The sequence below is a fragment of the Malus domestica genome, chromosome 13, assembly GCF_042453785.1.
Source record: "Malus domestica chromosome 13, GDT2T_hap1".
Lineage (NCBI taxonomy): Eukaryota > Viridiplantae > Streptophyta > Magnoliopsida > Rosales > Rosaceae > Malus > Malus domestica.
Window position 1 is genome coordinate 17705061 of NC_091673.1, and position 23168 is coordinate 17728228.

The 23168-nt window shown below is 38.1% G+C and overlaps 3 protein-coding genes and 1 long non-coding RNA gene across 4 annotated transcripts; 2 read left to right on the forward strand and 2 right to left on the reverse strand.

The window, feature by feature from the left end:
• Positions 1-5434: 5434 nt before the first annotated feature.
• Positions 5435-5944, reverse strand: LOC139190834 (proline-rich receptor-like protein kinase PERK2). Its single transcript, XM_070811323.1, has one exon. It carries the CDS (start codon positions 5942-5944, stop codon positions 5435-5437), a length of 510 nt encoding a protein of 169 aa, XP_070667424.1.
• Positions 5945-10407: 4463 nt separating this feature from the next.
• LOC114820457 (guanine nucleotide-binding protein subunit gamma 2-like) lies at positions 10408-14121 on the forward strand. The gene is made up of 4 exons (XM_029091097.2): positions 10408-11067; positions 13508-13560; positions 13647-13691; positions 13771-14121. Exons 1-4 carry the CDS (start codon positions 10933-10935, stop codon positions 13853-13855), a joined length of 318 nt encoding a protein of 105 aa, XP_028946930.1. The 5' UTR covers positions 10408-10932; the 3' UTR covers positions 13856-14121.
• On the reverse strand, positions 14080-18318 carry LOC114820456 (uncharacterized). Its single transcript, XM_029091096.2, has 3 exons — positions 18000-18318; positions 17537-17761; positions 14080-14686 (listed from the first exon to the last, which is right to left on the reverse strand). Exons 2-3 carry the CDS (start codon positions 17726-17728, stop codon positions 14327-14329), a joined length of 552 nt encoding a protein of 183 aa, XP_028946929.1. The 5' UTR covers positions 17729-17761; positions 18000-18318; the 3' UTR covers positions 14080-14326.
• Positions 18319-21764: 3446 nt separating this feature from the next.
• On the forward strand, positions 21765-23165 carry LOC139190660 (uncharacterized). The gene is made up of 2 exons (XR_011575001.1): positions 21765-21864; positions 22328-23165. It is a non-coding gene; the product is annotated as an uncharacterized lncRNA (long non-coding RNA).
• The last annotated feature ends 3 nt before the right edge of the window (positions 23166-23168 follow it).

Consider the following 23168-nt stretch of genomic DNA (forward strand, 5'->3'; position numbering starts at 1 on the left):
TTATTGTACTAGGATTCGACCACTTCACTCTTATCCAACTGGAACCATCTTTTGATAGGATTCGGGCGAACTCTACTGGGCCAGAACTAAGGTGGGAATATTCCTGATACTTCTTACTGGACCGAGAACAATCATGGGCTCAGCCCAAAATATTATTTTGGGTCCAAACACTTACATATTGGTAATGTGGATGAGTTTGATACATAATGTGTAGGTAATATGGATGAGTTTGATACCAATGTGTAGGTAATGTAGATGGGTTTGAAACCGATGCATAGGTAATGTGGATGAGTTTGAGTATCAAATGTGTAGGTAATGTGGATGAATTTGATACCAAACATGTAGGCAGTGTGGATGATCAGTTTGATATGTGTGTGTGTGTGTGTGTGTGTATATATATTTTTTTATTATTAAAAAAAGACCAGCTGGTGACTTTGCCACTGCAGTTGACCTTTTAGGGGCCGAGAAGACTCACAGAGGCATTTCAACCTCCCCATGACCACCATTATATGATTCACCAGTGTCAAGAATCGAATTCAAGACGTGCTATGTGAAATACAGGCTTGAAATTCGTCCCTTACCACTAGGTCATCCTATGGTAGTTTAGATGAGTTTGATATTGAATATGTAGGTAACGTGTATATAAAAGTTATAAGTTTGGATACCTGTCGCAAAGGTGATGCAGATAATATATTAGTTTTGTCTGTTGACTTTTAAAAGACATTTTAGCTCTACCTTAATACATTTTAGGGAATTTTAACGAAAAACTCTAGTACTGTTCACTTTAACGAATAACCATATTTTTACATTAAAAAGTCAATTATGGTACTATTTACTTGATCATTTATTTTAGGGAGTTTTAATGAAAAGGGTTTGGACTAACTTTTATTTAATGAAAAATCATCATAAACTATTATTTAATAAAAAGGGCTTAAATTTTAATAATAAGGACTTGAAATTTAATCAAAAAGGACAAAAACTAAATACTCTAACGAAAAAACAAGCCCATGTGCAAAACCAAACTTTTTTTTTACAGGCGCTACCCCTGATGGAAGCCCCATTCCGTCAGTTAATGCCACTACCTTACCCAGTAAACACGAAAGTGATGATGGAGGATACGAAAGCCATTAGTATACATGCTGCAAATCCACATGTCAAAGCCCCACCAATTTGAAAGCAAAATCTTTGAAAATCTTGCTTTCAACAAATATAAGCAGCATGTATATGTGTCGCACCAAATGTGAAGTACAATGCCATCTGTTCAACAAATTTTTTAGCTTTTGTTATCATGAAACAAACTTTTCATTGGGATGCTCCAGTAAATTAATGCACAGTAAATAAACGATCGAATAGACGCTTTGTGTTTTTGTTAAAATTAGATAGAGGAAATCTAAAAAACATCCCTTGGATGCTTTTTGTACTCAAATTCATATCTAAAATCATAACAAAACACCAAAATTTTATAAAAGAAATCTATTACGTTCCATATGGAGTAATTATGTTGTACCAACTGTTTAAATTGAGTTAATATTTGTTTAGACATAAGCTTTTAGGCTTTGATTGGATGACGTATTTGGGACCCATAAGCTGATGAGAGGTACTAATCTCATTTTCTTGTTAATTACTTATTTCAAATTAATGTTTGCATGTTTGTGATCCATAAACTTAGTAATGTTTATAACTCACATCAATGTTTATGATTATGTTTTTTTTTTTTTTTTGGAAACTAGTTTATGATTATGTTTGGTCTGAATTATGTTTGGAAGTCTCATGCAATTGCCTTGGATCTATCTCATTATAAAATTGAACTCATGTGTGTGTATAGTGTTCCGTTTGAGAAATAATCAGTATTTAGTTTACGAAACAGTGATAGTACTAGTGTTCTATTTGAGAAATAATCAGTGTTTAGTTTACGAAACAGTGAATAATCAATGTTTAGTTTACGAAACAGTGATAGTACTAGTGCTCCGTTTGAGAAATAATCAGTGTTTAGTTTACGAAACAGTGATAGTACTATTGTTCGTTTGATAAATAGTCACTGTTTAGTGTACGAAACAGTGATAGTACTAGTGTTCCGTTTAAGAAATAGTCAGTGTTTAGTTTACGAAACAGTGATAGTAATAGTGTTCCGTTTTAATAAATAGTCAATGTTTAGTTTACGAAACAATGATAGTACTAATGTTCGTTTGATAAATAGTCACTGTTTAGTTTACGAAACAGTGATAGTACTAGTGTTCGTTTGATAAATAGTCAGTGTTTAGTTTACCAAACAATGATAGTACTAGTGTTCCGTTTAAGAAATAGTCAATGTTTAGTTTACGAAACAGTGAAAGTATTAGTGTTCCGTTTGAGAAATAGTTAGTGTTTAGTTTACGAAACAGTGATAGTACTATTGTTCGTTTGATAAATAGTCAGTGTTTAGTTTACGAAATAGTGATAGTATTAGTGTTCGGTTTTAAAAATAGTCAGTATTTAGTTTACGAACTAGTGATACTACTAGTTTGATAAATAGTTCAGTTTGCTTTGGTAAAAAAGTGTGGTTTAGTTTGATAAATAGTTCAGTTTGCTTTGGTAAAAAAATGTGGTTTTCTAGTTCATTTTGATAAATAGTTCAGTTTGTTTTGGTAAAAAAGTGTGGTTTAGTTTGATAAATAGTTCAGTTTGTTTTGGTAAAAAAAGTGTGGTTTTCTAGTTCAGTTTGATAAATAGTTCAGTTTGCTTTGGTAAAAAAGTGTGGTTTAGTTTGATAAATAGTTCAGTTTGCTTTGGTAAAAAATTGTGGTTTTCTAGTTCACTTTGATAAATAGTTTAGTTTGCTTTGATAAAAAAATGTGGTTTAGTTTGATAAATAGTTCAGTTTGCTTTGGTAAAAAAAATGTGGTTTTCTAGTTCACTTTGATAAATAGTTTAGTTTGATAAATAGTTCAGTTTGCTTTGGTAAAAAAGTGTGGTTTTCTAGTTCACTTTGATAAATAGTTCAGTTTGATAAATAGTTCAGTTTGCTTTGATAAAAAAGTGTGGTTTAGTTTGATAAATAGTTCAATTTGCTTTGGTAAAAAACTATGGTTTTCTAGTTCACTTTGATAAATAGTTTAGTTTGCTTTGGTAAAAAAATGTGGTTTAGTTTGATAAATAGTTCACTTTGATAAATAGTTCAGTTTGCTTTGGTAAAAATCAAAGCAATTAACTAAAGTAATCACAATTTCCTAACTTTTAATTTGAACAGATCACAATTTCCAACACAATAATCCAAAATTAACTAAGCTAATCAGTTAAGTAAAAATCAGGAGTGCAGATCTTCGGCACCGAAAATCATATGTGGCCTTTCATTGGCTTCCCTCAAAATTTACACTTGTCCCTCAATTGATTCAATATAACACTGTTAACTATCCAAATAAAAACTCTGAAACAAAAAAAGGAAAATAGCAGCCCATTACCCAGTCTTCACCTACAAAGATAGAATCCCACATCAACAATGAAAAGAGGTCAAACCATATGGAAATTGGATGATTGTGATAAACTATTTAAGATGTATATGTACTAGAAAAGTAATTAAAAGAAATTTTCAGAGATAATTAGATAATAAAAACTCATTCCTCATATTAAAACGGAGGTGCCAAATGAAGCACCTAACAAATTGAAAAGCAAAAGCATGAAGAAATAGCTCTGACCGTTTGTTCAAGCTCTTGACCTCCTCTTTTGTCATTTGCCCTCCAAGCCCAGTAGCTCCAGCTTCTGGAATGTAAAGAGAATGCAAGAATGTAAAGAGAAAACTTGTTATGAAATGGTCATATGGAATTTGTAAGCATACTTTGGCTATCAGTAGAGTCCACACCTGAGTGACTACAACCAACGTAGACTGAGAAAAGAATAATGGGTTGACCTCTCCAGATACTATTCAATAAATTTCGCCAAATCGTCAGACATTATCGTGGTTAATTGGAAATGCAAAATAAAATTAATAGAGTTTAGTAGATCTAAAGCATATAGATTCAGTAAACATAAGCTAGTTAGTAGTAAATTTGATTACTTTCGAGTGTACCAGAGAGAGAATATAAAGCAATGACTGCACAAGGTTATGCGAAATCGAATCACCTATGAAGGCCCATGATTTGATCCTCAAGGACTACACCAAACAAAAACACTGAAACAGGGGCATAAATAAAATAAAATACTTACAATTGTCATGTGTTTGGGAGTTATTTCCAGGAAAATCAACAATTTTAGAGTTTTGAGTTTGAACAAGAAGTAAAGAAGAATCACAAACAGAAGAGGAGGAGGATTATGTTTCTTGCACCTCTTCCTAAAGTCTACATCATCATTCAAGGCGGTTAAAAGATCCTAATACCTTTCAAAAACATCAAGCTCAGACTCTTCCTATGAAGAAGCCATTAAATCATCAATGAAAAATCCAAGATCCCAAAAAGCTCAAATCTAAATAATATAGCATAATTGTGGTACCTCTAATGGCAGGTCGGGGACCGTCCCGGACATCTCAAACTTCTCCTCGGCCTTGACCCCATCATGGATTGAAAGGGTGGCGTCACTGTCGTTGTCGACATTATATAATAAATGTCATCAGTGACTGGGTTTAATAAATGCATACCCAAAGCTTGGGCTTCGCTTCCCATGACGGAGGAAGAGGTGGATCTTGATATGGAAAATTACCTGATGAATGGGAGAATCATGGAATCAAGTCATATGGGATCTTGTTGATTTAATAGAGAAAAAGATCAGTGACTGGTTCATGAAATGAGAAAATAGCTGAGAGAAAATTAATATCAGATCCATAGAATCTTGTAGAAACTGTACAAAGGCTTTCTCTCTTCATCTGGAATGAAACAAACTAAATAAACGGAGCAACGTTTGCCGTTAAGGGTTAAATTAGAAATTCGTGCTTGGGCCAATATTTCTTGGACTCATTTAATGTTGGGCTTTGTCCTAACCATTAAATAAAATTATAATGTGGTTTTTGATTAAGATTTAAAGTTTTGGAGCCCTTATCATTAGTTTTCCTTTTATTTTATCCTTATCGTTCAAACTCAAAATTTTCAAGTCATTTTCATTAGTTTTCCTTACATTTTATGGTGACATGCAAACTTTCTAAATTCAAAAGGTATAATTTGATCAAATAATGCATTTAATAAAAAAAATATTTATTTTTTATTTATTGAAAAGGGTATCTTTGTCACCAACAAAACATTCAACGTTAAGATAATAAATTCAAGGTGATGCATTTAGTTGGGGATGAGGATCCTCTCCTTCTCCAATCACATACGTTCATCGTATATCGTGAGGTAATCAAAATTAACTTCGGAAAATTCTTTCATTTGTCCAAAAAAAAAAAAAACCAAATTTTTTAGTAATAGAACAAGTAGATTGTTTCTATATACATCCAAAATTTCCCGTCAAATTTGAAAACTCAATTCACAACCTAGACAACAATACGCCCGCCCGGGCCAGTTGGTGGTGGCAGTGGAGCTTGAGGAGGTATAATCTCAGGCCCCGGGGGAGGCGGAGGTACGACATCAGGTGGCTGCGGCGGCAGTATACCGGTATTAGGGAGTGGGTTATCAGGAAAACGTGGCGGAATATCAGGCACAAGAGGCCGGTTCAAGGGAGGTACAGGAAAATCCGGACCCGGGTTTGGACCGGCCTCTAGTGGTGGAGGATATGGTCTGACTTCAGGTGGTATAGTAGTAGTCGGGTCTACTTCCGGAGAGGTGGAAATTCCAGGGAGCTCAGGAAGAGTAGAAGGCTGGTCGGGCGGGTCGGGTAGGGCAGGGGCTAGGAGATGAGATGCTGAGGGGAATATGGGTTTTTTTAGGGATAGAAACTGTGTAGCCCCGTTTCCTGTCGTGGCTAGGATAGTAGTAGCCGCGGATGAACAAAACGGGATGGTTCGTTTTAAGAGGGAGGAGGAGATTGCAGAGACGAATGACATGGTTTAGGGTTTTAATTAAGGAATTTGATGGACTGAGTGGAACGTGGACGTAGGTGGCAGTGGGCGTCGACAGCTGTGTGGATTGAACACGTAGCGTCGTCGTATATGGTGGCTGGTCTTTCATCTGAGAAATTTGTTAGTCCGGATTCATATTTTAGATATGGGCGAAGGAAGCAATAAGAAAAAAAATATAGGGTTTAAATGTGCAACAAGACTAGAGAAAAAAAAGATGTGATATCCACACACTCTTTTTTACTTCTCACACACCTTTTTAATTTTATCTTTGGATCGGATGAATTAAAGAAGATTAAAGAACAAAAATTAACAAGGAGTATAGAAGAAGTAAAAAAGAATGTGTAGATAGCACATTCAAAAAAATATAGCTGGTCTTACGGTTTTACTCAAGTTTACAGAAACCTAGTAAATGACAGAGTTTAGCATAAGAAGCCCATATACCAAAGCGTAGCCGTGTTTGACTAGTGATGCCATTCGAATTCTTATGGGCTCAAATAGGTTACTGAAGGCCTAATATGCAAAGCTTTTGGATTTTGAAGCTGGAGTTACGCCTTTTAATTAATCTTCAATTTACCCAGCCATCTAAATTAGTAGGCTGGAAAAAAAATCCCAAAAATCTCAAACCAAACCAAAAAAATCCCGATCCCAAACCAAAATTCCCGAAATTTTCGGGATGTAATCCCAAACCATAGCGAAAGTTTCGGTATGGGATTCGGTATTGCATTTCATTTTTTCGGTATTCCCATACCGAACCGAAAAAAAAATATATATATATATAATTTTTTAATTATAAGAGAATTATTTCAACCGTTGATTGTTTTGGATTTAATCTGTGCTGTTGATTTCTTTTTTAGGTCAGATCACATTTGAACATTTCAGTTCCTCCGTTCATTTGTTTCGAAGTGCAGCCCTGACCCTTAGCCTCCGGCCCTCACCAACGTCGTCCGTCCCTCACCAGACTGTCGAATTACGACCAGCCACGGGCCCACCACCACACCATACTCTCGTCTCTGACTCTCCAGCCTTCCTTCACCACACAACCACCACTCTCTCTCGCGATCTCTCTCTCTCATGGTCACAGAACTGCATTGATTCGAGGGTTCTCTCTCACGGACAGAACTGGGGATCTCTCTCACGGTCTCACTTGGTTTTCTGAAATTAGGTAATTAATTTAGTTTTCTGAAATCTCTCTATCTCACTGTCACACACACACCTCTCGCTCTTTCTTTTTTCTTTTGCGATTTTGTCTCTTCACAGAATTTAGGCAGGTCTGTTGTGGTTTTCTAGGGAGCATTGATTCGAGGGTTATTAGTTGAAGTACTGCGTGAGTTTGGGTCAGAGAAGGTCATGCTGCAGCTTTCGGAGATGACATTGCAATTGAGTGTCTTGCCATAGAGTTTAAGCGAGAGATTTATGTGGTAAGGACAAGGAATGATTTTGATTGTTGCTCTGCATTTTTTTTCTTTTGCAATGGTGAAGTTTTTGCAATGTGTATGGGTGCAATTTCACATCACTATCGGTATAATTTTATACATGTTTGTATATCACCTCTTCTCTTATGATGTTTTGTTGAATTTTTTTAAGTAGTGCGAGTTACTCTTAGTTTCTGAACTTAATATTGAGTAAATGCTGAGTTCGAAAGCATGAGTGTCTAAAATAGTCTCACTCTAAAATCATTGAGTGAATGCTTATTTCGGAAGTTCAACTGTATTAACACTTATTGCACCAACTCCTGGGAAAGCTGAGTTGATATTTGAAGACTGCATTTTCCTACATTTTAATTTGTAAGATTTTAGTTTGGAATCATCAACACTTGTTTCTGTTTTGAGTCAAAAAGCTACCGCATGCCTTGTCCGTGTGCCATATGCTGCTATAGGCAAAAAAGGATAGTTATTCTCAGTTCTAGTATTAGTACACAGGCTAAACCTGTTTTTTGTGCTTTTGATCATTTTTCCATTGCACTTTGTCAACATCGGGATACTGGCAAGTATGGATTGGTGAAGTTTTTGAGCATGAACCGGATTATTCATCTTCTTATGAAGCATTCTTGTCTGAAACTCATCTTCTTACAGGTTCAAGCACATGGTTCAGATGCGATGGTTGATGAAGAGAATTGTGTTTTCTTCCTTCCCCACCGACCAAGGAGTCAAATTTGTGAACTTCCCTTCTTTCTTTTCATGAAAGGAATAGGTAAAGAAAAGAAAGATCTTTGGCTGAAAATACATTTCTAGGCAGTTGATTAATTTTGTTCATTACCACTCTCAGCCTACGTATAATTCTGAACATTTATTGTACAGGTTGGTGTGGTGCCCGAGCTGCTGGCCGGTCTTGTTGATCATCGTGCCGGCCGTATAAATCAAGTTTGAGGCTGGGCCACTTGCCAAAAGCCCAAAATTATTTCGGGATTCCCGATTTGTCCTGAAATCCCAAAACTATTTCGGGATTCCCGAAAATTGGGATTCCCGAAAATTTGGTTTGGAATCGGTATTGAAATTGGGATTCCCGAAAATTTCGGTATGGGAATCGGGACAAGGGTTTCGGTATGGGATCCCATACCGAACCACCCCTATAAATTACATCAAATACTCACTTTAAGTATGTACACGTACCAAAATGAAGGATAAAAGTGAGAGGAGTGGTATGAGGTTGCTTGCGAATAGACGCATCACCACACTAAGGGTTCGTTAGAAAGTGCTTTTAAAATGGTTGAAAACGTTTTTAATGAAAATGCTTTTGAAACCAATCTTTAGTAAAACGGTAAGTTAATAATGGAAAAGCACTTTAACTACTTTTGAAACCCAAAAATGCATTCTCCAAAGTAGTTTTCAGTCATTTTGAAATCAATTTCAATCAAACCCCAATGCTTTTGAACAATAAGAAGAGCAAATGAACCTTAATATGAAAAAGAAAAGGTTAATTTTAGTGTGGTAGAATTGTTCGTATCATGTGATATGTTGATGTGGTATTAAAGTGTGTAATACTTTTTAAGGATTTTAGAGTTGAACAAATTTTTTAACGTTCATCTACTCTATCTCGCCTTCAGTAACTCCAAATTGAGTATATCTGATTTCATCATCTCGTAGATAATGTGGGACAATTGATGTATATAAGTATAAACATTACATTCTATTTTTTAACCCACTACACCAAACCTAATCATCTGTTACAATAAATTTACACAAATTATTCACTATTTATGATTTAGTATTAAGTTTTTAATATTTGTACACGTACTAGGTGAATTTGTTTTTTTTCTTTTATAAAAGTAGTATTGGAAGAGTCTAACCTCAAATGCAAAAGTAAATGCTCTTAATCATTGACTTGTAATCTCTTTTTGTAATAGGTGAATTCATAACACAACTCCAATATACCACACCGTCGCACAAATGAAATTGTACTAACAGCAACAGGTGATAAACCTAAACCACCACTAGATGGTAAGGGTATGGATTGCGGTTCCCCAATAAACAAAAAAAACGTGGGAAGTCCCGAGTTCGATGCTCCGAGCTGGTAAGTCTACTTGACTCTATCTCTCGTGTCTTGGAACACAGTACAATATGAATAGCATTTTAATCGAACGAACGCCACAATAGTGACATACAAGTTCCATATAAGAGCAAGTCCACTGGAGGACTTTTTGCCCAGCACCCAGCTGAAAAAATAGGCCAGGACCCAGTGAATTTGCTCCAGCCGACCCAATTGACTGGCACCCAGCCCATGCCAGTCCACATGCCGGCCTAAAATCGACAGACCTTGGGACCGGCCTATCTGATGCCATGGTGACACCAGCATGGCGTCCGAAGGAAGTTTGAACTGGAGGCCGTCTCCTGTCGACCTCGTGAACGCCACTGGCCGCTTCGTCTTCCTGTACTCCATTCACAGCAGCGAGTCCGTGTGCTCTTGCGCCGTCCGGATCTTGTTCGGGTCCCGCTTTAGAAACCCGACGGCCACGAACACCTTGTTGAGGTGGTCCAGGTTGAGCTCCGCGATCGTGCGGTGAAGGTTGAAGTCCTGGGTGTCGAGGTCTTGGTCGGAGGTTGAGTATTGATTGGTACCGACATGGTGAGGGAAAGGAAGAAAGAAGAAAAAAGAAAAAATAAATGATAAAGAAAGGACCGGAAAGGGAAAGGAAGAAAGAAGAAAAAATAAAAAATAAATTAAATGATAAAATATTAATTGATATGAATAAAATAATATAATATTAGATAGGCTGGGTGCTAGTGTATTTTTAGGAGTGGAGATGCTTTGGCCTATTACTGTTTGCTGGGGTTTATTATTGTTTATTTGAGTGGATAAATACGCTGAGTGCTGACACAAAGTCTTCCGGGTGAACTTGCTCTAAGCGATATCCTACAAGGCTACAAGGGGCCACAACACCAACCCCACAAGCAGTGTGATTCTACGGACCTTTTCTCCCCCTTTCTACTTTCTAGTACTTAAAACCTGAGCTAAATATTGTCCTTTCCAAGCCCACAGTACCATGCGCGCACCCATCCACAATTACCGGCGCAAAGGTTGGGGGAAAAACGCCGCGTGGGGGCGGCACAACAAAGTAGAGAATCTGTATGACTGCTTGGACTCCAAAAGTAGAGAGAGAAAGTAAAAAGCAGAGAGAGAAAGAGAGACAAAAAAGACGCAGAAAATTATAAAAACAGAAAAAAGATAACAAGCTTTCATCCAACACTCCCTCCACTACCAAACAACCAAACAACCAAACAACCAAACATACAAAGAAGAAAGAAACTTTCTTGCTTTCCCATTTCATTCCCTTTCTCTTTCACTGCTAGATCCGCTCCTTTGCGTGTTTCTGGTGAGAAATTGGCTGTGGGGTCCATGAAGATTTCTGGGTCGTCGTTGGTTTCCGCTCTAATGGCGTTTCTGCAATGATCGGATTGTTTCTTTGTGATATATGTTGGTTTTTGCAACTGGGTATTTGCTCTAAAGTTTGAAGCTTTAGTGGGTTCTGTGATACGATGCAATCGGATGGGTCGGAAACATTGAGCCCGACAACCCAACGGCTGCAGTCTTTGTCAGCCGCCGATACCAGAGGGAAGCACAGGATACATGCCGAGTTGAAGCGGCTCGAGCAAGAAACTAGATTCTTAGAGGTCAGCGTGATTCTTTTACTTTGTCTATGATGTTGGGAATTTGAGTTGGTCTTATGTTGTTGGGTTTTGATTGTCTTATGTTTCGTTTCTGATTGTGATTGGATGCATGTGCCAACATATGGTGAAAATTTCCAATTTTCAAGGTTGAATTCAGTTAGCTGCTGGATTTGTACGGTCACTGAATTTTCTGTTTGTTTGGAGTCTGAAGGTTTAGGGAGTCAATGATGGAATCTAGGATTCGAAGTATATTAAAAATGCATTTATTGGAATTGTTAGATGTGTGATGAATGTGATTAAATGGTTGTAGAGTTTGAAATGGTTTGGTTTGATTGTTTTGGCTAGATTGTGGTCCTGTTTCGTCGATCCGTAGGTTCGGTTTCCTAGTTCTGTAGTGTACCGTGAGAGTTTGGGAAGCTTATGCTCACCCTTTTGTGTGTATTCTCAGCTTTCCCTATTGCCGCCATGCGATGCTCTTATTCGTTGTTACTCAAAATTTATGAGGGTTGTTCTATTAAATGTGACCCTCTTAATCAGGTTTTCCGTTTGCGGCCATGTGACCTCCTCTCTAACCATATGTTTTGCAGAATGTAGAAATTGTTGGAGTTTTTAGTCGTTTAGTTTAGTCAGGTCGAGTTATTATGTATGTTTGCGCTTAGGCGTAGTTTGATTGACGTCTCGGTTATAGTTCATTATCCGATGTGCAGAAGGGTAATTTGATTCGCAACAGATAGATAATAAATAATAATGGGGTAATACATGTGATTGGTCAGGGACTCTTTAGTGTCGAGTTCTCATGCCTTGGGTGAGTACATGTTTCATCTGAACAATTGATTGGTTGTGTTGGTGATGAAAGCATGATAACTTTTACTGCTAAGAGGTGTAGCTGTGTATTTTAGTTTTATATGTTCACTTTTGACTCTTGAGAAGTGAATCGTTGAGCTCTACGCATTAATTATACAGTGGCCTACTTTCCTCATTCCTTTGACTTGTGTTTGTATACGTATTTAAGCCCTCTGCATCAAACTCTGAAGTTATGTTTTTGATGATTCTCTTGTTGCCAAATGTGGTGCAAGACACTTGCAAGATTCTTGTCCTTAAGTTGTGAAGACAAAAGTTCATTAGGTTGACAAGATGACCAGGTAACCAGGGTTGTTGTGGATAAATAAGTGAAAGAATAAGGTTTCCAATGTATGCTGCATTGTGAAAATGAACGACCTATCGAATTGTTGATAACTGAAAATTAGAATAAAATTGAAAATTTGACGACATTGGAAGGACCTACATAGCACAAGAAAAGAACTGCAGTCACAATAGCTTAAACGGCTGAACATTCAGTTGAAAATAGGAATCTCCAAAACTATTTTAAAGTTACCAGAGGCTTTATTGATAATATGAATTTGTAATGGTTAAATTGGCCACAGCTACTAACATTAAGAGTACCTTGAGCACTAAGTTTTGACTTTTCAGCTGTAAAGTTCGCCATAAATGACAGGCTAATTAAATGGTTTCGGAGTGTTTTGAAAGATGGCTTCTCGTGTGCTGAGTAGAAAATTAGGAATTTTGTTACATTTGTGTTTGAATATTTTAACCTCTTTTGAGTATTGACTTTAATTGTTAAAACACTGCATCCACCAACCTAGAAGCAACCACATATATCGGTGGGACGTGTCATTATCTGGGGCTAAAAGCTGTTAAACTGGTTGCTAATGTTATGCTGCATGTAAGATTTGTGAAACCAAATCTAATGGTGGGACAGTCAAAATGTCTGGAGTTATTTTCAAGTTTTGGTTTGAGGTGTGGTCTAATTGTACTTTCATATCTCAATTGATGCCGCGTGCTCTTGAAACTTATCATACCTTCTTTAAAGAAACACAACTCCATATCCTCTGTCTTGGGAAACAACTAAGGTTAAAGATTTCTGAGTTTCGTGACTCACTCTTCCATCAAGTCGGTAGGGTACCTTGAGGAAAGAGTGAGGCATACAAAACGTTCTGGGCAAAAAGTTGGATGTCAATTAACTGTACGGTGTTAAACATTTCTTGTTAAGATAAGTTTGAAATGTGTCCTTTTGCATTATTGTGTTAACATTTTTGCTTAGCTGCCACCCACCATTGTCAAGCATTTAGTGACATGTTTCAGCCTTGCACTACCCTGAATTTTTATGGCCAGCGTCTAGGGACACTTTTCACATGAGGTTTAATGTGGAATTGGAGATTTATCATGGTTATTGCTTTATTTGTTTTCATCTTTTTGGTGGACAGGAGTTTCCATTGTCTGGTTCTGTGATTTGGTAATCCAAAAGGCACCCAGAAAAGGGACTCAACAGCTTGTTGCGTGCGTGTGCGTGTGAGCGTGCGCGTGTGCTTTGTCATGATTTATCAGCATGACATCATTATTAAGACTGATGAATGGATTTTATTCTGCTCATTTTTTTCCGCAGGAAGAACTGGAGCAACTTGAAAAGATGGAAAACGCATCATCTGCGTGCAAGGAGTAAGCACGGCAGATACTTAGAATATTGTAGAATCCTAGTTTCGACTGTGACCATTATGCTAACCGACTTTCGTTTTGTACTCCAGAATACTGAAGGGTGCAGAAACAAAGCCGGATCCATTACTCCCAATGTAACACCTCTATTCTACTTGTTTGCTTTGTTTCGTAAACTTACCCATTTCCCTGATTGTCATTTCCCTTGATTGACAGAACACACGGCCCTCTTAATCCATTCTGGGATCGATGGTTCGAAGGCCCCCAAGACTCGAAAGGTTGCAGGTGCTGGATATTGTGACGGTCTTTACTGAGTTCCAGGCTTCCATCGTCTTTTGTTCACAGGCTTCAATCGGGACGTTTCAAAGATTTCCTTGTTACTGTTATTCGCACGCAGGCTTCCATTAGGACAGTTCAAAGATTTCGTTACTACTGTTGTTCGCAAATATTTTACAAAACGTTACATTGTGCAGAAGACAATTTATGGCACTACTTTGATTTCGAGAGCCTTTAATTTGAGGCAGATTGTGCAGAGTAACAATTTTTCAATCAAAATGCTTCACTGTATCGGCAGAGCGTTACAAATCTCCACGCATATCGTATTGTTTAATGAACTGCTTAATGATTCAGAAGGTAAAATATTTTTCCAGCATTTGAAATTGGAAATGATCTACACGTTTGTTCCAAGCAAATAGCTTTGATGATACACAGCTGTGACACTGTATCATCAACTGGCCTCGAAACCCCGCTTACATGAAAAATCTGTCTTTCTTCAAGTGGGCGCTTTCCCTGTAACGTGCTGGGCAATCCAACCTAGACCATCGTACAGCCCGTCTCCTGTGAGGGCACAACAGGCTTGGATGTGCCAGTCATGATTCTTGATGCTGTGCAGAGAGAGCGTGTCGGTGATCTCTGCTGGGGTCATTGCATCCTTGAGGTCTTGCTTATTTGCAAAAACCAGCACAACAGAATGTTGAAGATCCTCATGTGCCAGCAACCTGAACAGTTCATCTTTCATTATTGAAATTCTGGCTCTATCTGTACTGTCTATAACCGCAATGATAGCGTGAGTTCCACGGTAATATGTTGCCCATGAAGTCCTCAGTCTTTCTTGTCCCCCAAGATCCCATACCTGTCATTCACATGATTTGCAGGTATCATCTGTAGCTCTTTGCATCTAACAATATATAAACCTAAACTGATACAGTGCCTTGAAGGAGAAAACGAAATGAAAAAATGACAACGGAACAGAAAACTGAGAGCACGACTGACATTTGATCGAGCTTAGGGTTGAGATATAGAGCATCATTTAAATGCCGTAGCTGAAAATATTCAATGAGCTCAAATGAAAAAGACTCATACACAGACCAAGGCTACGACTTTACATGAAGCACTATCTTGTAAGTTTTAATGACAACATTCAATTCATTTCTACACTTCATTGATCACCATACATAGTTATCATGCTCGGTAAGTAATGTTGAAGTTTCATGCTTACTGAATGGTTGGATGTATCCTGACATGTTTAAGCACATATTTCAAAAACACAACATGGACCATTACATCCTCCAGATATCACAAAATGAAGTCTATGCCATTTTAGATGTCCAAATGATGACACACACACACACACACACACACATATATGGCTCTAGTCAGTAACTAGAATAAAAGCAAATAACACTGAAAAAGAAGTAACAATGAGAAAAACGAGCCAGATAAAATTAAACCCAAATATATGTTCCCTTAATCTACCTCCTCCAAATACCCCAAATCCTAACAACTGTTATGACATTACTTTCTTCATTCTCTTATAAATTCATCATATTTAATAAATGAAGGGTTTTTATCGCAAATAGTCCCTGAGATTGACCTAATCGATCAATTTGGTCCCTGAGTTTCAAAATCAATCAATTTGGTCCCTTACTTTCACTGCCACACATCCATGTGGTCCTTCCATTAGGATTCCGTTAACAATTTTGTTAGTGTGCTGATGTGGCACATATAGGGCCCACAAGTCCAATAATATGGTGCCATGTGGATTATACCAAATTAATTGATTTTTTTTAAATCATAAAATCCACAAAACAAAACAAAAAACAAGAAAGTATCAAAAGAATGTAAAATAAGATTAAATAAATCCAAATGAATTCTGGTCATCTTTCTCCACCAAACTCCTCCATCACAGCCAACAACACACCTCGCCACAAATTATAGCTGCTCCTCCTTTATCGCAGCCCCAAATGTTAAAGTTAAACCAATAAATTCTCATTATAAATTACAAATTATTATTCTAATTTGAACCCGTTAACTCGTAGGGCAAAAAAATGTGTATTCTAATCTAATTTAACCCCACCCTGATCCCCTGCACTCACTGCTGGAGCCTACTATTACAAGTCGGCGAGAGGTTGCAACCTCCAATCTGAAGGAAGACAAGGTCGCCAGTAGCCCTAGGGGCGATGCTAGGGAAGCAATAGAGAGTCGGGGAAAGGTTTCTTCAGTTTTCTTCCATTGCTAGCCAAAATCCCAATCCCTGGTTCCGATTCTGGATAAACCGAGACTCTCCATACACAATTCTACAGCAGAATCCTTCTCTGCAGAAAATCATGTTCCCAACTAGGGTCAACGACTTCCCAGTCTTCCCCGCAGCAAACCAAGATTGAAAGTTCCTTCAAAGAAGAAACTTGAGGAGCGATTTAGACCTGGAGAGGTTGGTGGACATTGAGGTGAGCTGGGTACGAATAGATAGAAGTGAGGGAGGAGAGAGAGATTTTTATTTTGTTTTCTCTTTTCTTTTACAGATTTTATAATTTAAAAAAAATTACTTTGGTGTAATCCACATGGCACCATATTATTGGACTTATAGCCCCTATATGTGTGCCACATCAGCACACTAGGAATCCTAACGGAATGAATGATTATCTTATATAAAGACCAGGAATATATTAAACTAAAACTTAAACCAACTCTTATCATCTTCCCACAAAAGAATGTTCAAGCACTTATAGTCAAGTACTCTCATGGGAAACACCTCCAAACTGTGAGAGGATTTTAGAGAATATGAAAACATAGTGTGTTTCCGGTTAACTCTTAACCTTTCGTCTAATCGCATCAAGCACGGTATACTGCCTAATAAAGTACTTGATGCGAAATACTTCAACGTATTGTGTGCTTATGGTTACAAAAATTCCGTCAACCAAAACAAAATATTACTCTTGATTATTAGAACAGATAATCAACTTTGAAAGTTACCGGGAAAAGCCTACTACTATTATGCTTCAGATAAGATTTGTGAAAAAGGCAAAAAGCTCATACTGCTGTGAATACCCCAATACAGCACCAGCAATCTTAAAAGAAACAACTTCACCCAACAATTTCCTCCCCATAAACTACAGTGAATTATCAAACGACCATTAACTATATGAGTTTGCTGGGTGGGATTACTGTCATAGGCATTTCCATGGACAGGATTGTCAATAGCAGTAGAGGCATTGCAAGCAATAGAGGGAAAGTAACAGATACATCTAGATGCTCAATTTTGTCACTTGAAACCTCATGCTTGCTATTAGCGAGGTTGACATAACCTCAACAGCCAAAAAGACAATTTGGATGCCAACAAAATAGAAGAGAGAGAAAACCTATGTGCACTATTAAGAAACAAAACAATTGGGAAAGATGATTTCTTTAAACACCCCAATCAACTGCATAGCTATCTTGAAATATCTACCAGAAGAACAAAAAAGGAAACTGAGAAATTCAAATCAATTTCCAAACATTAGAAAGTCTAGCAAAAAAGGTTGTTAGAAAACAAGAAGAATCCAATAAACATAGATAAATAGGACCCCTCGACAGCTCGACCACACACAAGAATGCCCTAACTTGATCAAGAAACTCATCCATCCTAAAATGGATAACTTTCCGTTAACGAAATAAACAAAAGCATAACATAGAAGAGCGATACAGATGGGAATGGTTAAGGTACCTCGAATCGAATGTTCTTGTAGACAAGCTCTTCAACGTTGCTGCCTACAGTAGGGTTTGTGGTGACAACCTCTCCCAAGTGTAATTTGTAAAGGGTAGTGGTTTTCCCAGCATTATCCAACCCAACCACCACTATCTTATACTCTTTTGCAGGAAACAACATGAACCAAAACCTGGAAATGAATGCCCCCATCTTCTATTCCCAACCCAAAAATCCAAACTTCACCTACAACACCCAATATTTATCAGAAAAATTAAATCGAAAAACAACTATAAACAAAAAAAAAATTACATGAATATTTGATTTATGTGTTAATTCTGGATGGTTTAATCAAATCAAGATCGAAAAAAAACAGTAGTCGAGAAGTAATGATGAAAAATTAATGTGGGTTCGCTCCGAAATTAGCAGATCGATGAACACAAAGATTTCAAGAATTAAAAAAGCAGAAAGGGCAAGTGATAACCTGGATTTGGATTTTGCCGGAAGGGAGAGATGGAGGAGGTGGCGGTTGATCGGCGGGGAAAAGCGGTTTGCGGTGGTTCGGGATGCGAAGGACTGGAACCAAGAGAAACCCCAAGATTAAATTTGGTATAGGAAAAAGAATCCACCAAAGCTTTGGGGTCTCAGAAAGTTTTCTGAGGGTGCGATGTGTATGGGGAAAGAAAGCTTGGTGGTGGTGCGTGTTAAATATTCAGCGTTGAATGAGAAAGTAGCCACCGAAAATACTTATTCGTTGGGAGTGGTTTGTGTCGGAGGCGCACTGCTATTTGGGACATCATCGTGGATTGACGTGTGCATGTTGATTAGTATTATCCTTTTTAATTTTCAATTTGTGGATAAAATTATTATTTTTCAAAATTTAAAAATAATCCGGATTTTTGAAAGTTGATTCAACGACTAAAATTATTATAACTTTTAAAGGGAATCTTTATTTTTAGTCCTTGGATCAAGTTTCAAGGGCCCAAATCACTTGATCTGTTGGCCTTGATGAAAGAGATCCAAAGCTTGAACAATTCTTTTTTTAAGGAAAACTAATAAAAATGGTTTACAAACTTTGAGTCTTAATGATAAGGACAAAATAAAGGGAAAGTGAATAGTAGCAGGATTGACTTTTTAACGTAAAAATGTGGTTTTTCATTAAAGTGAACAGTACCGGAAGCTTTTTGTTAAAGGCTTTTTTTTTTTTAAGCATGTTGGTGATGTTGTGGCTCATTATACTAAAGGGGTGCGACAATGGGAGTTTGTGTGTTATGTCTCGTGTCTTTATTTATTATAAATTGAGGAGAATCCTTTTTTGTAAGACCATCTTTAAATGAGATGTCAAAAGTGTCACGTAGATAGACAATAATAAAAAATGGCACCACACTCTCTCCAACCAAGCTTTCAATTTCTTATGTGGAGTGAGTCAATTGAAGTCAAAACCTCTTGCTGTCAAATTTATTAGATAATATTTTTAATATATAGTAAATGTTGTGTTTTTCAAGTAATTGATTATTTGCTTCAATCATTAGACCCCACAAAGAGATAACCAAAAGTTTATTAAATGATATTATTATTTAACATATCGGATGGAGCAAAATCTGGAAAAAATGTCAAATTGCCACATAAGCTATCAAATATTATGTTGATGTTTAAAATTTGACACCTCTTTTAAAGGTGCTCTAAGTAATTCAATCATAAAGGGATAAGATTTTCTATTATCTTACCGACAATTTACTAGTGATTTATACAGTCACACATGTACTATAATTTTACGTCACAATCTCCTCATTGAGTATCTAAATGCTCAAGTAGATAGCGCATCAGATTTTCAAGCAAATGTAGAAGCAGTTGTCGAAGTTGTTTCGTCTATTCAACATAATGAGTGAATGCGAGTCGCAAAACACATAGATTATAAATCTCACAAAACCTCATTATGTTAAAATACAAGGTGGGATAAAAACCCTAGTTTAAAGAAAAAGGTGAGAAGTTCCATTGACTCAAAACTAAACACCTTTAGGACCAAGTAGAACGTACGTAAGTGTAACATCCTACATCGCCAAGGGGAGTGGATCATGTAAACCTTATATGTATATTCTCATCTATACCTAGCACGAGGCCTTTTGGGAGCTCACTGGCTTCGGGGTTCGTAAGAACACTAAAGTTAAGCGAGAAAGGGTCAGAGCATTCCCAAGATGGGTGACCCACTGGGAATTTCTGCTCATGTGAGTTCCCAAAAACAAAACCATGAGGGCATGGTCGGGGCCTAAAGTGAACACTATCGTGTTACGGTGGAGTCGAGTTTGGGATGTGGTGGAGCTTAGGTCGGGATGTGACAATTTAGTATCAGAGCCAATCCCCGGCCGGAAGTGTGCCGACGAGGACATTGAACCCCTAAGGGGGGGTGGATTGTAACATCGCACATCGCCTAAGGGAGTGGATCATGTAAGTCTTATATTTATATTCTTATCTCTACCTAGCATGAGGCATTTTGGTAGCTCAGTGACTTCGGGTTCCATTGGAACTCCGAAGTTAAACAAGTTCGTGCGAGAGCAATCCCATGATGGGTGACCCACTGGGAAATTCTCGTGTGAGTTCCGAAAAACAAAAACGTGATGGCGTGATCGGGGCCCAAAGCGGATTGTAACATCCCACATCGCCTAGGAGCGTGAATCCTGTAAGCTTTATATGTATATTCTCATCTCTACCAAGCACAAGGCTTTTTGGGAGCTCACCGGCTACGGGTTCCGTAAAAACTCAAAAGTTAAACGAGAAAGGGGTTAAAGCATTCTCAGGATAGATGACCCACTGTAAAGTTTTGCTCGCGTGAGTTCCTAGAAACAAAACCGTGAAGGCGTGATCAGGTCCCAAAGCGGACAATATCGTGCTACGGTGGAGTCGAGCCCGAGATATGGTGGGGGCAGGGCCGGGATGTGACAATTTGGTATCAGAGCCAATCCTTAGGCGGAAGTGTGCCGACGAGGACGTTGGGCCCCTAATGGAAGTGGATTGTAACATCCCACATCACCCAAGAGAGTGAAACTTGTAAGCCTTATATGTATATTCTCATCTCTACCTAGCACGAGGCTTTTTAGGAGCTCACTGGCTTCGAGTTCCGTATGAACTCCGAAGTTAAACGAGAAAGGGGCTAGAGCATTCCTAAGATGGGTGACCCACTAGGAAGTTCTACTCACGTGAGTTCCCAGAAATAAAACCGTGAGGGCGTGGCTGGGTCCCAAAGCAGATAATATCGTGCTACAGTAGAGTCGAGCCCGGGATGTGGTAGGGGCTAGGGTCGAGATGTGACAATAAGGGCATGACTAGCCCATGATGGGTGCCTTGTTAAAACCTAGTCAGGTGACAAAAACTCAATGGGAAAAATACTCTTAATCGTAGGAAAAAGAATATATTAAGGTCAAGTGAGTATACTTCTGGATACTCCTTTTATGGCTAAACTTCCAAATGAAAATTACAAGCATTGTATTACGCATACAAATTCCTCGGACCAGTCTATTAGGTTAACTTCAACAGTGACTTTGTAAAGAGGTTGGCAAGGTTGTCTTGGGATCGGATTTGTTCGACTTCAATTTTCTGATGCTATGTTGATGTAAGAAAAGCACAATATGCTTGGTGTTGATTTTGTTGATGTATCATATTTTGTTTCGGTCGACATTGTCATCATAGATCGTCGTTGGGACTCAATGATGGATGAAAAATGTAGGTACTTCAAATATGTTGAACAATAGCTCTCAACTGTTAAACCCCACCCCCATATTTTCATCCTATTTCCATTTTCCCCCTAGAATATATTTGTTACCTATCAATTTAGTCCCTTATTCTCTTTTAATCCTAACCCTTGATCTAGAAAGGCTATTGATCTTAAACTGCCATGTGGCAGCTCTCAGATCCCTCTTTCCTTTCATCTCTGCCCGAAACACATCTCAGAATCTCACAGCTCTATTTCTTTCGGTTTCTTCTCTCTCTTTCTCACACTCTCTAAGCTCCGAGAGCTTCTCTCTAACTTTCACCTCATTTCCTTCACAAATCAAACCCCAAAAACCATATATTTGGAATCCTTGAGACCTAACGAACTCAATGGTACCCTTGCATGCGCCATCTGAGCACCGTGGGTTTTTCTGCCATTGAAGCCGAGAGCTTCAAAGCTCTAAAACTCTAACCCAGGTAAAGATTGTGTTCCTTCTTCAAATTTATGGGTTATGCTTGTTGGTTTTATGACAAAACTCAAGGGTTTTGATCTCAGTTTTTCTGTGTCAATAATCTAGCTCTGACGATGAACTCCGATGAGTTCGAGGTCCATCTCTTCCCAAAACCTGCTGTAGTGCGTCTAGGTGAGTTCTTAGGTATATTTGTGAAGTTTTAGAACCCCTTATTCAAGCCCTAACTCTTACCATCCCTTGTGCATGCATGTCCGGTTCCGACGACGAACTCCGGCGAGTTCGTGAGTGTGTGTTTGTGCAGTGTGTACGTTGTGCAAGTGTGTGTGCGTGAACCGTGTGTGTGTGTGTGTAAGTATGCTTGTTGTGCGTGTGTGATTATATATATATATATGCATGATGCTGTGCGTGTGTGTGATTATATATATATATATATATATATATATATATATATATATATATGCAAGCGTGTGTGTGTGCAGTGCATGCTTTGCATGTGTGTGTGTGTGGGTGAGTATGGGTTGGGCTCCAGCCCAAACCACCTCTTGATCCTAACCTATCCAAATCCAAGGCCCATTTCCATTTCCTAGAATTATATTGTTGGGTAGTCTGATTAACTGTACGTTCTTGTACTTAGGGGCAATTATTGCAACGTTTCTGTCTTCGCTAGTGGGCGCAGCTTTTGACGGAGTATCTGTGAGTGGACCACCTTCGAAAATTGCATGTTTTATTGATAGAATTGCATAATTTAATAGCATGCCTTACAGAATTATTTGATTTGAGGATCGATGAAATTATGCTACGAAGTTGTATTTTAGAGATGAATTATGTTTTGTGCGTACCTAGTGAACACTATGCCGCCTGGGGCGAGGATCTGGTGTTGGCATTGAGGCCGGGAGAAATAATCCCTAGCGAAAGGCTGAGGGACACGGAGACAGGCATTGGGCCGGGAGGGAGATATCTCTGGCTACGGGCACAGAGACTGAGGTGCAGGCATTGGGCCGGGAGTATTATTATTCAGTGCACTCACTAGCAGCACAACTTGTGTTATGCTTCCTGATACGATTTCTGATATGATTTTCTGAGATTGATTTGCAGATGGATATATGAATTGTTTTATGGCATGCTAGAGTTTTCTGAAAAGCTTATCACTTATTATTCTAGTAGTTTTCATTATTAAACTGTGGGGGTTAGTATGTTCGTAACTGTTTTCGTACTATGTATGTATATAAACTTGGTCCACTCACCCTTGTTTTGCGCCCCCATTCAGGTCTTAGAAATGAGGCATAGAATCCCGGCATCAAGGCACTTTCGCAGCAGCATCTTCGAGTCCTTTCGGGGTAGGACCTACTCATTGTTCATTCAATCTTATCTTAATTCTTGTTAGTGACTAGGTTTAGTTGTATGCTCTGAACACGTTCCTAAATTGTTAATTCATTGCTTTTAAATTCATAACCCGTATTTATTCCTTATTACTA